The 15,488-nt window shown below is 37.0% G+C and overlaps 1 protein-coding gene across 1 annotated transcript; it reads left to right on the top strand.

The window, feature by feature from the left end:
• Positions 1–3,491: 3,491 nt before the first annotated feature.
• Positions 3,492–14,954, top strand: LOC307137617 (multidrug and toxin extrusion protein 1). The gene is made up of 17 exons (XM_079835394.1): positions 3,492–3,857; positions 4,312–4,413; positions 4,500–4,568; positions 4,644–4,792; positions 5,054–5,096; positions 5,206–5,250; positions 5,341–5,438; positions 6,799–6,896; positions 8,473–8,586; positions 8,672–8,739; positions 9,498–9,606; positions 10,050–10,125; positions 12,748–12,817; positions 13,786–13,918; positions 14,060–14,154; positions 14,228–14,306; positions 14,397–14,954. Exons 1-17 carry the CDS (start codon positions 3,675–3,677, stop codon positions 14,630–14,632), a joined length of 1,767 nt encoding a protein of 588 aa, XP_079691520.1. The 5' UTR covers positions 3,492–3,674; the 3' UTR covers positions 14,633–14,954.
• Positions 14,955–15,488: the final 534 nt, after the last annotated feature.

Below are 15,488 nucleotides of genomic sequence, written 5' to 3'. Positions count from 1 at the left end.
ATTCTGGAATTTTGGTCAAATGCATGCTATTTGTCTTCACTATTTCCGTGCCTGTTTGAGTTCCTCTTTTTTTTACTATGTTTACTAATTTAATTTGCCAGTTCAGGTGTGTATAATTAATCATCCTTGTTTGTCATTGTATTTAAGTTGCTCTTTTTCAGTTATGTATGTCCAGTTGTGACGACCACAGCCCCTAGCATCAGTTGCTAGTGCGCCTCGTGAGGCCAGGGGAGTGGGGTTTACTCACACAGCTCTTACTAGCTGGCCTCCATTGTTCACCGTGTCGCTGTGATTTTGCCAAGAAAGAACCATCTGACTGACATGTAAAGTAAACAATCACAGTATGTTCTGAGGGTACTCGAGGGTATTACTAACGTATATTATATCGTAGAATAAAACGTGAACATATCTTGAGCTTGTGTTGACCACAGACCTTATTTCGGCCATTTTTTTTTTTTTTTGCATTTAACCTATTAAAAAAACTCATTGACTTTTGGATGTTGGAACTGGAAGTGCTAAAATGCAACTCCTTTCCAGGTTTTGGTCTACAAAAAGACATCATCCCTCCACCACTCTATTTGCACTACTTTAGCGACAAGGCAATGTAACTTTTCACAGCAGCAATCGTTCTCCCCTCCGCCATGTTTAAAGTTTATGACTCGCCTTACTCTGGAACTCGGGTATCAAAATTATCGAGAACTTCCCAAGAGTTTTTGCCTCAATGTGATGGAACAACAAGACGTCACTCATTCAGTGACCTAAGCTGGTGGGAGGGAGCATACATTTGATTTGTAGTAGTGGGTTTGAGGTAGGGGGAATCTGTTCCAGTGGCTGTCCTCAAAGCCAACATTAGAACTTTAAACTTGATTCTGGCCACTACTGGGAGCCAGTGGAGTGCGATCAGAGGGATATGACGTGGGTAGATTGAAGACTAGAAAAGCTGCCACCTTCTGGATCATCTGCAGAGGCTTAGTCATGCTGGTTGGAAGGCCCACTAATAGAGCAATGTAGTTGTCCAGTCTTGAAATTACAAGCGCTTGGACAAGTAGCTGTGTTGCGTATTCTGTCAGGAAGGGTCTGATTTTCCTGATGTTGACTGCAAATCTGCATGACAGGGACGTTGTTGAGATGTGGGTGGAAAAGTTCAGCTGGTTGTCAAACATTACCCCCATGTAACTTGCTGTCCTGGATTGTGTTAGTGTTGTGAACCCCAGTTGCACAGTGATTTTGTGGTCAACTGATGGTTTTGCAAGGATTACAAGGAGCTCAAGGTTGAGCTGCAGATGATGCTCCTTCATCCAAACAGAGCTGTCTGAAAGGAAGGCAGGGATACCAGCTGAGACAGTGTGGTTATCAGGTTTAAATATAAGATAGAGATGTGTATCATCTACATAGCGGTGGTAGGGAAGCCATGTAGTTTAGCTTGTGTAGATCGAGAAATTAAGAGGAGTGAGCACTGAACCTTGAGGCACCCCAGTGATTAGCTGATGAGACTCAGACACCCCTCCTCTCCATGAAATATTGAAAGATCTGCCAGTGTGGTATGTCTGAAGCCATTGAAGTACAGTACCTGTGATTCCCAAGTCAGAGAGGGTGGCCAGAAGGATCTGGTAGTTAACAGTATCAACAGCCGCATAAAGGTACAGCAGAATAAGAATAGATGACTTTGCGTTCTCTCTTGCCAGCCGAAGAGTTGCTCTGATTCTGCAAGAGTCAGTAGGACAGTCTCTGTGGAGTGTCCACTTTTGAGGCCAGACTGGTTGTCATCAAATAGGTTGTTCTGTGAAAGAAAAGCCAAAAGCTGATCAAACACCACTCTTTCAAGTGTTTTAGACAGAAAAGGCAGAAGACAGACTAGTCTGTAATTTTCAACTGCTGTGGGGTTAAGTTGGCTTTTTGAGGAGTGGAGTTACTCAAGCCTGCTTGAAAGTGGTGGGAAATGTTCCAGTTGGTAGGATTGTGTTGATGATGAGAGTGAGAGCAGGTAGTAATGCTGGTGGGATCACCTGTAGAGAGCATCTGTGACCCAGCGGCTGGAGGGTTTCTCACATGCTGCTCTGGAGGTGAGAGGACAGATATTATCAAGGCAGGATGTTAGTGTGGAGCATAGAGTGTCTGTTGCCTTGTTGACATCAAGAGAAGAGAAGTCGTTACGGGGGAGGGATGCCGAGATCACAGAGGAAAAGTGTGTAGGGGAGAGAGAGAGAGCAGAGGTTATGCTGAAAGGAGATGAGGGGGGTTAGTGATGAACATGAAGGCAGATTGATAGAGAATAAGAGTAGAAGAAGTGGTCTGAGATATGTAGTGGAGTAATAAGATTGTTGTCAGTGGTGCAGTTACGTGTTAGAATGAGGTCTTCTGAGTGTGGATGTGCTTGTACTTCTGTCTGCGATGGGCAACAGAGATGAACTGGTGGCACATGGTAAGAGTAAAACAGGAGAAATGAGGGAAGTGGTAACGAAAAGCTAAGGATATTTTGGGCTGCTGCTGCTTCAGTATCGTTTTAAACGCATGTACTTCCTCATTAAGTCCAACTAATTCATTAACAGCTCAAAGCATACAAAGTGTAATCTGAAACTTCGACTGGATAGCTCCTAAATGAGCAACAATTACCATATCTTACCATAGTAGTCTTTGAAGTGCAGTTCTAGCTCTAGCAACAGCTGCTAAACTTGATCAACAAACAAAGCAAGCACAGTGCAACTACTTCTTACCCTGACAGACAAATGCTTCTTCTGCTCCAACTGAACTGAGACCACATAATATATATCCCAACAAGTGTTGAGTCCACCTACTCCATTAACAGCTCAAAGCACACAAATTGAAAACAGAAACTTCCACTGTATAGCTCCTAAAGTAGCAACAAAATAACTCCTACAAAATAACATTTTGTGCTATAACAACTAAATTATAAAATGTTTTTATTTATGTCTTCTAATAACACATTGGCTGATGCATCATCATCCCACACATGCTAAACTTATATCTAAATATGTAACAATTTAAAAATGAATCCACATTCTTAAGGGTGGGCATCTTACCCCAAAAGCTGTCAATATGCCTAATAAGCCTAAATATGTCAAAGGTAAAAATACAAGTATTTGTTTCAGATGCTTTATAATTGTTCCTGTTTTTATTTGAATATTTTACAAAATTGGGAAAATTATATCATATGGGTACTAATTTGTGGAATTCCCTATTAGAGTTTCCCTGATATTTTCTCTCAACATGGGCATTGCTGGTAAGAAAGATTTGTGTATGCACAAAACAGCAATACATTAAATCAGCAGTGTTTTAAGCTGAATCTCTCATGACTCATTAACTACAGAGACCTTGTTAAAAAGGATTTACAGCACATTTAAAAAGATATGAGTGAAGTCCCACAGCTTATATTGTCTCTACTGACATTTCTGCTTGAATGCTGGTGTTCCTTTAATGAAACCTGAGCCAAGCTCAAAGTGACTTCTGTTTATGCAATAACCTCGTGGAGTACAGCAGCAGGCAGGGCTAAACTTATACCAGACACTTTTCTAAGTGTCTCCCTTTGAGATTCACCCAGACGTCTCCCTGCAATGGACCTTTAGCACAATGTTTTTCATGCAGATGTAGTCCTGTACTTTAATTCCATATAAGCTGCTTTGTGGGAATCAAAGACTTTAGAAAAAAAAACGAAAATGGACAGTTTTACCACAGTGAGTCAGATAAACGGAGACTCAAAACAGGAGAAAACTGATGATGCTCAGTCAACGTCAAGTACACAGGTTGTTTGTGGAGGGTGCCAAAAGAAACTTCGGAGTTTGTTACCAGTGAATTATAAAGAAGAAATTGTAGAGCTGCTGAAACTGGCTGGACCAGTGGTAAGTTTTAAAAGTGTGAATTGATTTTTGAAGGTGAATTTAAACTTTGCTTATGGCAATCATATAATCAAATACTGTGATGATTTTATTTCACTGTTGATTGACAATAGAAAAAGAAAAACTGAACACATGAATGTACATCTTTAAAAGAAACATTATGTTCTGTCAGACAGAGGATATTTGACCTATAATTATTGACACACTTTCTGAGACATCTAATAAAAAGAAAAGAAAAATCTGGAGCTTGCACCAAAACGTAGTTGAATGACTTTTTAATATATTTAGTTTAGCAGAATAATCTAAAATAATTAATTGTCAACTTCTTAGTTCTCTAGTCATTTTTGTCTCAAGAATACTGGACATGACAAATAAAACATACAATATTGTAGCTTTAAGACTGAAAAAAAGTGGAAATGTCTTGTGGCTTTTATTGGATCCTGAACCTTTTTTGCAGTTTATATCTCAGCTGATGATCTTTCTGATCAGCTTCGTCAGCACTGTGTTCTGTGGACACTTAGGGAAAACTGAACTGGCCGGTGTGGCTCTGGCTATTGCTGTGAGTGAGTTCACAAAATAACTTCATTATAGTGGTGTTCATTAAAACACAAAAAGCTTTTATAAATAAGTCATTTTTGCTCACAGGTTATTAATGTGTCCGGCATGTCCATCGGCTCTGGATTGGCGTCTGCATGCGATACACTCATCTCTCAGGTATAATAGTGAATGTTCAGTAATGTGAGTATCATTTGTGCTCAGGTGTCATTTGAATTGAATTATGTCCTGCAGACGTTTGGAGGTAAAAATCTGAAGCGAGTGGGTGTGATACTGCAGAGAGGGATTCTCATCCTCCTGTTGGCCTGTTTCCCCTGCTGGGCGCTGCTCATCAACACAGAGGCAATCCTGCTGGCTGTCCGGCAGAGTCCCAGAGTGGCCAGGTCTGACACATTCAACACACAATAAAAAATGGTCCTGTTTAGCAAAATTTACCTGAGTCTGCTGACAAAGTCTGTTGTCAACCTATTGCGATAGAAGTATATGATATATTGTGAAATAACATGATGTCATATCATTTAGACCTGTGGCAGTCACATGGACTTAAAAAATCATTGTCTGTGCTCTTTAACTGTGTGATTATTTTCTCTCTCTCTCTCTCTCTCTCTCTCTCTCTCTCTCTCTTTCTCTCTCTCTCTCAACAGTCTGTCACAACTTTATGTAAAAATATTCATGCCTGCTCTGCCTGTGAGTGACATATTAAGCATTACATTTGTTCACTGTCTGTAACTATACAGTAACAATAACTATTCCAATATATCTAAGTAATAACTTTAAAATATATATATATTTGCAGGCTGCCTTTATGTATCAGCTGCAAGGAAAGTATCTTCAAAATCAGGTAAACCCAAGCAATGTGTCTCCATTATTATTTTGCCTGAGATTATTTTACATATACAGCATATACAATGATCTGTTTTTGTTTGTCTAGGGTATTATTTGGCCTCAGGTCATCACAGGAGCAGCAGGGAACATCATCAACGCTTTAATAAACTACATCTTCCTTAATCTGCTTGATCTTGGTGTGCCGTAAGAAGCTGTCTAGATTCTGTTTATCACATTTTATGGGCGATCTTATGTTGTGTCCCAAATTACATGCTATATGCTTTTGCACTTATACCAGGGGTGATTCTAGGATTTTCATTATAGGGGGGCTCAGCCCCCAGTGAGGGTAGTTTAGGGTCCAATTCTCACTATTAAAAAGTAGCTTATTATCATATTAGGATATTGTCTGTTTATTATTACTTATACTTATAAAGCAAATATTAATGCCTTATTCTGCATGACCATATTGTACATCCCTTAATCATACCCAGGAATGTAGGCAGGTTTGTAATAACTGATATCCCAAATATGAGGTAGTTAGGGGGGTTTGGGGGCATGCTCCCCCGAGAAAATTTTGATTTCTATGATCTACATATGTGCATTTTAAGATGTTCTGAAGGACAAAAAATTTGATAACAATAGCTTGAAACCATGTCATTAGGCAGATATGACTGATATAGTTTTTCCATTTTCGTCAGTGAAGAAAGTAAACTTATGGTTAACTGATATTTATATATTTTATGAATAATTTTCGTAGACACGTTAATTTACTGAAGGCTACCAGGAAAGCTAACTAAGTTTATTAAATTAATTCACAAAATGCACACATTCATTACTAATCTTATGCCCAATAAAGGCTGAAAAAAGCTGAGTTTTTTTTTTATTTAGTGAAGGCTACAAATGGAATTATATTAATTTACAATATGTACACATTCATTATTAATCTTATGCCTAATCTGAAGAAAACGGTTTTGTTAATATTTATTGTTTGTTAATTAGAGTACAATATGAATGACATTATAGGCCTATTTTCAATTCAAAATGGCAAAATTAGACAAAAGTTTATTAATTTACCTGAATATTTTTGTTATTTGTTTAACATTCTGACTTAAGGAAGCAGCTGTCAAATTTGAAATGTTTAGTTTAGCTTTACAGTCTATAGTTTAGCTATCTCGCACTTGACATCGAGTCGCACTGCTAAAATTTGCGCTGAAGGGCTTAGTGACGCCCATGACTTATACTATGCACAATGTACTAAACCATCTAGTGTAAAAAGATTATAATGCTATTTAGTCACTCAGCTTCGGAGTCTGATAGCCACAACGTAATGAAAGCTGCGACAATTGAGTGCATGAAGTGTCCATTCTACCCTTGATTTTTCCCCCCAGTTAAATAAGGGCATCATCCGGATCAGTCTAAACACACTACTTGCACTATTTATACTACAAAATGGCATAAAGTGCATAAGTATGCAAATTGGGGCACACCTTTTTTAAAGAACCCAAGACTTAAAATAATTACAAGGTCAAAATTACTTTATGGTGTCATTCTTTCTTACAAACAGTGGATCTGCTGCTGCAAACACCATTTCCCAGTATTCCTTGGCTGTGTTTCTCTATGTCTACATCCGCTGGAAGGGCCTGCATAAAGCCACCTGGGATGGTGAGTATCTATCTCCGCCATCACCAGAACCCTTTGGTTTTGGATACAGTTTATCAGTATTGGGGAAAGTTACTTTGAAAAGTAATACATTACAATACTGCAGTACTCCCTTAAAAAAGTAACTAATTGTGTTACTTAGTTACTTTTTTAAGAAAAGTAATGTGCTACGTTACTTTTGCATTACCTTTTCTTACCTGGGCTAGGCTTGTTTTTTTTATAACAAAAAAGTTATATTTTGGGGCAAATCTAAAGGCCCTTTCACACCAAAATTGAAATAATAAGGCTGAATGATATCGCAGCTCAAACAAACCTTTCAACTGTGCTGCTGAATTGCAGAAGAATATAATGCAGGAGAAGAAATTTTTAACTTACTTCACCAATAAAAACAAAAAAGTAATTTTTGCTCATGTTTTACCTGAATCATTGAAAGTCAGCAGCAAGTAAATTGGTCAATAAAGTGAGATTACATGCATAAAAATATTAGTTTTATTTAACATTTAATTATTGGAGGTTTGGGTAACTCTTTAGATTACAGCCCGGAAAGTACTGTGCAAGTAAAACAAATTTACAGCGTAACTTTCGTTAACTATAGTGTAACTATAAAGTACATACGTGTATAAGGGAACAATATGTAATTTTTGGAGAAAAAAGGGGGAACTACCAGGAAAATGTACTAATTATTTATACTATGAATCTGCGGGCTGTAAATTAAAGTGGTGCTTGTAATTTCTTAATTTTCCTGGTAGTTACCTCTTTATTCCCCAAATATGACATATTGTTCCCTTATACCTACACATACATACTTTATAATTACACTATAATTACCGAAAGTTATGCTGTAAATTCGTTTTACTTATGCAGTACTTTCCGGGCTGTAACCTAAAGGGTTACAGAGGTGTGCATAGTATTCTGATTTTGCATTTCACTTATTCATTTTGAGGAATATTACATCTTTTTTTGTGCAAGTGAGATGAGTAAATGCATTCTCACATTTAGTCTAGAACTACAATGACAGTCTAGAACTACAATAACCATCATGTTTACACACAACGACTCCCGGTATCTCTCAACATGGGGACATGGCTGTCAGTCAATAAATGAGAAAACAAAGTAACTTGCTTTACTTTTTAAAAAAGTAACTCAGATATTTTGCTGTAAATTTAAAAGTAATGTGTTACTTTACTAGTTACTTGAAAAATGTAATGTGATTACGTAACTCGAGTTACTTTTATTGCGTTACCCCAAACTCTGCAGTTTACATTCTGAGACACAAAAACTTGTGCTATTTTACAATGCAATAACAACTTTTCTTTTTTTTGAAAATTGTTTTAGCATTGTATAATTATTTAAAAGATGATTACATCACTCACATGAGCAATATGTAACAGTTTAATGTCTTGGTGCAAAGCATGCTGTTTTCTTTTTTAATATGTGACCAGAAAGTAGTTAACAAAGTCACTCTTTAAGATAGTGTGGAGGAGAGTTCACTGAAATGTTTCTGATGAGTCATGGTTCATGTTATACTGCATTCATAGATACTGAATCGTCATATTTATCTCCATCTGTCTCACATTAGGTTGGTCTCGTGACTGTCTTCAGGAATGGGGTGCCTTCATTCGCTTGGCTTTTCCCAGCATGCTCATGCTTTGTGTGGAGTGGTGGACCTATGAGATTGGTGGATTCCTGGCAGGTTTGCAAACTATGCGTTTTTATGTCCTTCAATTTACTTTGTGGCATGAATATATTTGCGATCTTCATGTATTTTATCATTGTAGGGCTCATCAGTGAGGCTGAGCTGGGAGCCCAGTCTGTTGTGTATGAGCTGGCCACTATTGCATATATGGTAGGTTTACAAAGGTTATTCGGTCTAACCTGTAACAAAAACGAAACTGTACACTTGTACTGGTTTGAGGATCTTCTCACACCCAGCAGCACCAGCTGTTTGCTGGTCAACGGTTCAAGATATTATCATTACAAAAGATAAACTGAAATTGAAACCTGTTGACAGAACTGTGGAACTAAGATGTGTTGCATTTCTTTTATTCTACATTCAGTACTTACAGTATCATTTTCCATTAGCAAATAGCATTTTGTTATCCTCTGCATGGGTGGTGAAACCCAAATCACACATGTAACTGAATACATCAGCCTTTAATTTTCAAATAAATTTTCCTCGACAACTTACTCTAATAAATTGAGCAAGTACACAAAATATTAGATCTTGATAGTAGCAATCTTGCATATTTGTATGAAGAACTTACACAGGAATGCAGATGTGTGATGCAAATTTTTCCTCATAGGGAAGAGGGTTGTTTGAGGTGAAACTAAGTAACCACAGCCTTAATCTATTCTATAATTGAGATTATTAAATCTAGCCCTAGAAATAACTAAAATGTAAAAGTTGCAAAGTTTGACCCCAAAAAACCCTACAAAAAGCATTGCTTTTGAAATAAATGGAAGTAGAAGAACCATATCAAAAGCAAAATAACTGTCAAAAGTTCTGTTTCTGGACATACTATGTGATAAATTATATTTGAATCCTTTGGTTAAAGTAGACCAATTAGCTTGAACACAAGTCTCTGTTTTCTTTTTGTCATTAAGTTTCCTCTGGGATTTGCAGTGGCAGCCAGTGTGAGGGTGGGAAATGCTCTTGGAGCTGGAAACACAGAACAAGCTAAGATGTCTGCTAAAGTGTCTTTAATCTGTGGAAGTATGTAGTATTCATCAGCAGCTTTGCTATAAAATGCCTAATAGTTTCTATGAATATTTGCAGAATAATAATTATAAAAATATCACTGGTAACATTACATTAAGGGTCATTAGTTAACATTAGTTAACTACATTAGTTAACATGAACTTATAATGAACTCTGTTAATGTTAATTTCAACATTTACTAATACTTTATTAAACTCTTGTTAACATTAGTTAATGCACTTTGAACTAACATGAACAGCTATTTTTTATTAAATAACGTTAACAAAGATGAACAAATCAGTAACAAACGTATTGCTCATGCTTAGTTCATGTTAGTTAATACATTAACTAATGTTAACTAATGAAACCTTATTGTAAAGTGTTACCATATCACTTATGACTTTTTTTATTATTTTTGTAAAGATAAGTGCTGTTTGGTAAATCTCTTTTTTTTCTAGTACTTGTTTCTTGTGTGGTTGCAACCGTTATTGGAAGTACAAAAGATGTTATCGGATACATATTTACCACAGACGAGTAAGTACCTCCAGAGATCTACTTTGCTAAAAAGCAATATAACATTTTAGTTTAACGTTAACAAAGATTCACTTGTATTAATATGAATGCGAGAAACTACAATATGCATTGTGGCAGCTCTAGTAAAAAAAATAAATAAATAAAAGAGCAAAATAATTATTAATCTCATTATATTAGAGTGCCGAAGTTATGACGTCACTTTGTAGGCCAACCCGGAAGTTAGCGGCACATGGGTTCCCTCGATCGAAAAGCCATGTATTTTCCCCATAGACTTTTGGAAAATCGCAAAAAATAAGATCTGTGTTCAACAAAGAGTTATGGCCCTTACACGTTTTCTCTATCAAGAAAATCTTTACAAATTAATCCAAAATGTATAAATTTTGAAGCCTAAATAAAGCCTTCAGATATAAAATGCTAACGGTAGGCTATAAACGGACTACAGCACACCATGGTCGCAGATCAACGTCATCATCAAGATTCCTCAAACTTTATTTAAAAAACACGCTCGCTCATTATGATCTGCGCTGTGTATGAACACTTATCCACTTTTTCATGAGAAATATTGCCCATTCGTTTTTTCCAAAAATGTTAGAAACTAATTTTGTTTATGCGTGCCTCTCTGAGATTTATCTTTTGTTAATGTTTTTTCAGACAATATGATTATCACTGTGATAACATTAAATGACATGAAACACAACCCAGTCTCTTTTTGTTAAATGCAAGTTTATGTATGATCAATAATACAAAAGTATGGGTAAAAGGTATAATAAGCTATACATTAAATAAAGCAAACAATTCAGTCAAACATTCAAAGTCAGTGCTAGTCGGCTAACTTACAACGGTAATTTCAGGCGATTTAGCAAAAACTCATTCAAAAAACCCATAGACTTTAGGGCGAGGGAACCGGAAGTGCTAAAAGTGCTAAACTCTATAGAGTGCCGAAGTTATGACGTCACTTTGTAGGCCAAAACGTGGAAGTGAGTTAACATTTTAGCACTTCCGGTTCCCTCGCCCTAAAGTCTATGGGTTTTTTGAATGGGTTTTTGCTAAATCGCCTGAAATAAGGTCTGTGGTTAACAAAGCCTCTAAATATTTTCACGTTTTGATCTATGACATAAAACACATTAGTTAAAACCTGCTTGTGATTTTTTTTAAACTTTATTGTGTCTTAAAAACGGTGGTTGCTAACAAGTTGCTAAAAGGGACTACATCCTTTGGCGGGGACTTTAGACGTCATCGTGACAAACAGGAAATCTCTCACTAGCCCGCGTTTCAGCCTCACTTAAGAAGAACTTATGTGGCGTGAATAAATTGCGCTATTCGTGCGAAGTTGGATGCTTGAACATTTGAGTTTACTCGGTTCATTCGCGTGGGACATTCACTGCACAACAGACGCGAATTCGCGTCATGGGAGGGGCTTCATGCCAGCGGCTCGTCTCGTTGAGAAATGTCTGACATGGGCTGTGTTTACACATCTTTTTTTTTTTTTTAAATCTACTGTTAATGTGTGACAACGTAGTTTTAAGACTTTTTCAGGCAATAATGTAGTTGTTTAAAGCTCAAATCTGTGGTTTATTTATAAGAAAAGTGCCTATTTTAACATTTTATCTGGCGTTTTCGGAGTTGTGAGCTCCAGTGGATCAGCGGCGCTCCGCGCCTGTTTACCCGGCGAGAGTAGACTTTCCTCGGCCAGTCCTTCTGCTGTCTGCCGCTGGCTCTGATGTCTCTGTGGCGTCTCCAGCTATAATTAGTCTTTTAATATAATATAATATAATTTGTTCCCTGGCAAATCGTTTAGGCTGAGGGCAAAGTGAAGTTGCATTACTTTTTTATTTTAGGCTATTTAACTTTACGTTACCATTGTAGCTGACTAGCACTGACTTTGAATGTTTGACTGAATTGTTTGCTTTATTTAATGTTTAGCTTATTATACCTTTTACTTTTACTTTTGTATTATTGATCATACATAAACTTGCATTTAACAAAAAGAGACTGGGTTGTGTTTCGTGTAATTTAATGTTATCACAGTGATAATCATATTGTCTGAAAAAACATTAACAAAAGATAAATCTCAGAGAGGCACCCATAAACAAAATTAGTTTCTAACATTTTTGGAAAAAACGAATGGGCAATATTTCTCATGAAAAAGTGGATAAGTGTTCATACACAGCGCAGATCATAATGAGCGAACGTGTTTTTTAAATAAAGTTTGAGGAATCTTGATGATGACATTGATCCGCGACCATGGTGTGCTGTAGTCCGTTTATAGTCTACTGTTAGCATTTTACATCTGACGGCTTTATTTAGGCTTCAAAATGTATACATTTTGGATTAATTTGTAAAGATTATTTTGAAAGACAAAACGTGTAAGGGTCATAACCCATTGTTGAACACAGATCTTAGTTTTTGCGATTTTCCAAAAGTCTATGGGGAAAATCCATGGCTTTTCGATCGAGGGAATCCATGCGCCGCTAACTTCCGGGTTGGCCTAAAAAGTGACGTCATAACTTCGGCACTCTATTGCATTGGGTGCATGTTAACATGGAATGTAATTGATGGCCATTGAAGCTTTAAAACCATTAACATCTGATCTGTGTACTGAACTCTTGCTGTCTCACACAGGGAAATAGTGCTTAGAGTATCAGAGGTCATGATCATGTATGGCTTCTTTCATCTATTTGATGCCATTGCGGTAAGAGTTTTTGGCTTCACTTTATTTTGATGGTCTCTTTAATACATTCTGTTGACTATAAGTAGGGTTGCACCTACATGTCTCGTATTAGAGGGTTAGTAGAGCATTAGTTGACTGGTAGGTTTAGGGATAGAATAATTTCACATGTAGTTGCAAAGTTACGGTTACACTTTATTTCGATAGTCCACTTTAAATATTCTACTAACTATAAGTAACTTTACAACTACATGTCAACTAACTGTCATTAGAGTATTAGTTGACTGTCAGTAGACTGGTAGGTTATGGTTAGGTGTTAGGGTTCGGGTTAGTAGAATAAGTTGAATTGTAGTTGCCAAGTTACTTATAGTCAGTAGAATGTCTTTTGGGGGACCAACAAAATAAAGTTTTAGTAAATATTAATCAGACAGTCTACAAATACTCTAATGACAGTTAGTTGACATGTAGTTGCAAAGTTACTTATAGTTAGTAGAATGTCTAAAGTGGACTATCAAAATAAAGTGTTACCAAAGTTACATACAGTATGGTCAGTAGAATGTCTTTTGGGGGACCCTCACAATAAAATGTTACAGCTGATCTACTAATACTCTAATGAGAGTTAGTTGGCATGTAGTTGCAAAGTTACTTATAGTCAACAGAATGTTAAAAAGGGGCCAACAAGAAAACAGAGTTAATCTTTTTACATAAAAACTGCATTAAAAAAGTGACATTTTTCCAGTAAAAAATATATGAATATCTGTAAATATACATTTAATTTAAGAAGCAAAATTGCATAGAAATTAAGAATCTTGATCTATGCTTTTTTAAGCATAAATCTACAATTTTGGGAACGTTTTTAAAATATTTTTAGTGGGGCGAAATGATCTTTTTAACAAAATAGCCTTGAACATGGCCTTTAGAGATTAGAGAAGATCACTTCAGATATTGTGAATGTTTGACAGTAATAATAAAGTTTGTTTTTCTGTCTGCAGGGCATTACAGGTGGCATTGTCAGAGGTGCAGGAAAGCAGCTGCTTGGTGCTCTTTGTAACATTGTGGGATATTATTTTGTGGGATTGCCAATTGGAGTGGCATTGATGTTTGCTCTCAGCATGGGCATAATCGGTAGGTGACTTGCAAACACATGTGGTGAAATGGAAATATTCTCAGCAGCTTTGTTGAAATAACCAAAACACTTTTATTAAACTCAAGTGCCCCACTGAGCATTTCCATAAATCTCCTCACGTCTCTTCTCTCTGTTGTTAGGTCTGTGGATTGGTTTTTTTGGGTGTGTTTTCCTACAATCTTTGTTCTTCATCATCCTCATTTGCAAATTGGATTGGAAAAAAGTGACTCAAGAGGTGGGCCGTTTTTTCCTCATCCATGTATAGTCTATTTTGGACAGATGATCTATTCTAATCTTCTTATTTTCAGGCCTTGATCAGAGCAGGAGTTCAAGCCCCTGAGACCAAAGATGAATCTTACGCTATGGAAAATAAGGGCTGCACAGAAGGTACTTTCTGTCTGTTGTATATGATGACCTTAATGATGAACAAAAAAATGTTCTTTCATCATGGGCTTATGTTGACCGATTATTGTACAGAAGTGCCAGAAGAGTCCCAGCACACTGAAGAAGGCCAGACAGATGCAACCACGGACCTGGAAGGACTCAGTAAAGGAGAAGGAGGAATAACAGATGCTAGCACAAAAGTTACAGTTGGTGCGGTTTTGTCCACCAAACAGCTGGTTGTTCGTCGAGGACTTGCAGTTTTCTTCATGCTGCTTATACTAGCTGGAGGGATTGTGTTAAATGAGGTGCTCACTGGACTTCTCAGATGAGCATAATAAATACAGAGCTTTGTCTGCAATGCACATTTTTTCAAAAATCCACCACTGCCTAAGCAAAGTTAATAATATCTGAGAGGTAGATGATTGTTTTATTTATTTTTCTATTTATTTTTTTTAATTGAAAGCAGCCTTTTTGAGTTCTCTCGTGTTAATTGTGTTATACTGGCATTTTGAAAGTTTTATTGAATCTCAAAAATAAAATAAGTGACAAGATGAAATGGTTACGTGACATGTATCTTTTATTTATTGTCAGTATTGTGGTTGTTAGTATGGAAGCTTGTTTCTGCCACGGAATAAAAAGTAATACAAAATTTAAAAAAAAATAATTGTGACATTTTCTCTCACAATTCTGACTTAATAACTCAATATTGCAACTTTATATCTCACAATTCGGACTTTATATCAGTTGTGAGTTATCAAGATTCTGAGAAAAAAAAAGTCTGAATTGTGAGATAAAAGCTTGCAATTGCAGAAGACAAGGACCTGGATCATAGCGTGGTCCATGTAACGGTGGCAGGCCATGTTGTCAAGAGGCTCTGGGGTGGCAGCCATGACGTGAAGAACCTCTGGCTTGGCTGAGATGACGTGAATAGACTGGTATGAACAGTCTCTGACGTGACAGGCATGACGTGAACAGGCTCTGGCGTGGCAGGTACTGAGCGATTGCAGGACCCCTCATTCGCAATTCCCACAGTAATGCCGAGTTCAGACTGCATGATCATATCAGATCACAGTTCTTTCCACACTGCATGACTATCTGGGGCAGCATTCAGTCACTACTGTGTTCACATCGGCAACAGGGGGTTTCACATTGCATGACTGTACAAGAGGAAGAATCAACAATTCT

The sequence above is a fragment of the Gobio gobio genome (assembly GCF_949357685.1).
Source record: "Gobio gobio genome assembly, chromosome: 14".
Classification (NCBI taxonomy): domain Eukaryota; kingdom Metazoa; phylum Chordata; class Actinopteri; order Cypriniformes; family Gobionidae; genus Gobio; species Gobio gobio.
The sequence above is the reverse complement of the archived record's forward strand: the minus strand, read 5'-3'. Positions and strand labels throughout refer to the sequence as shown.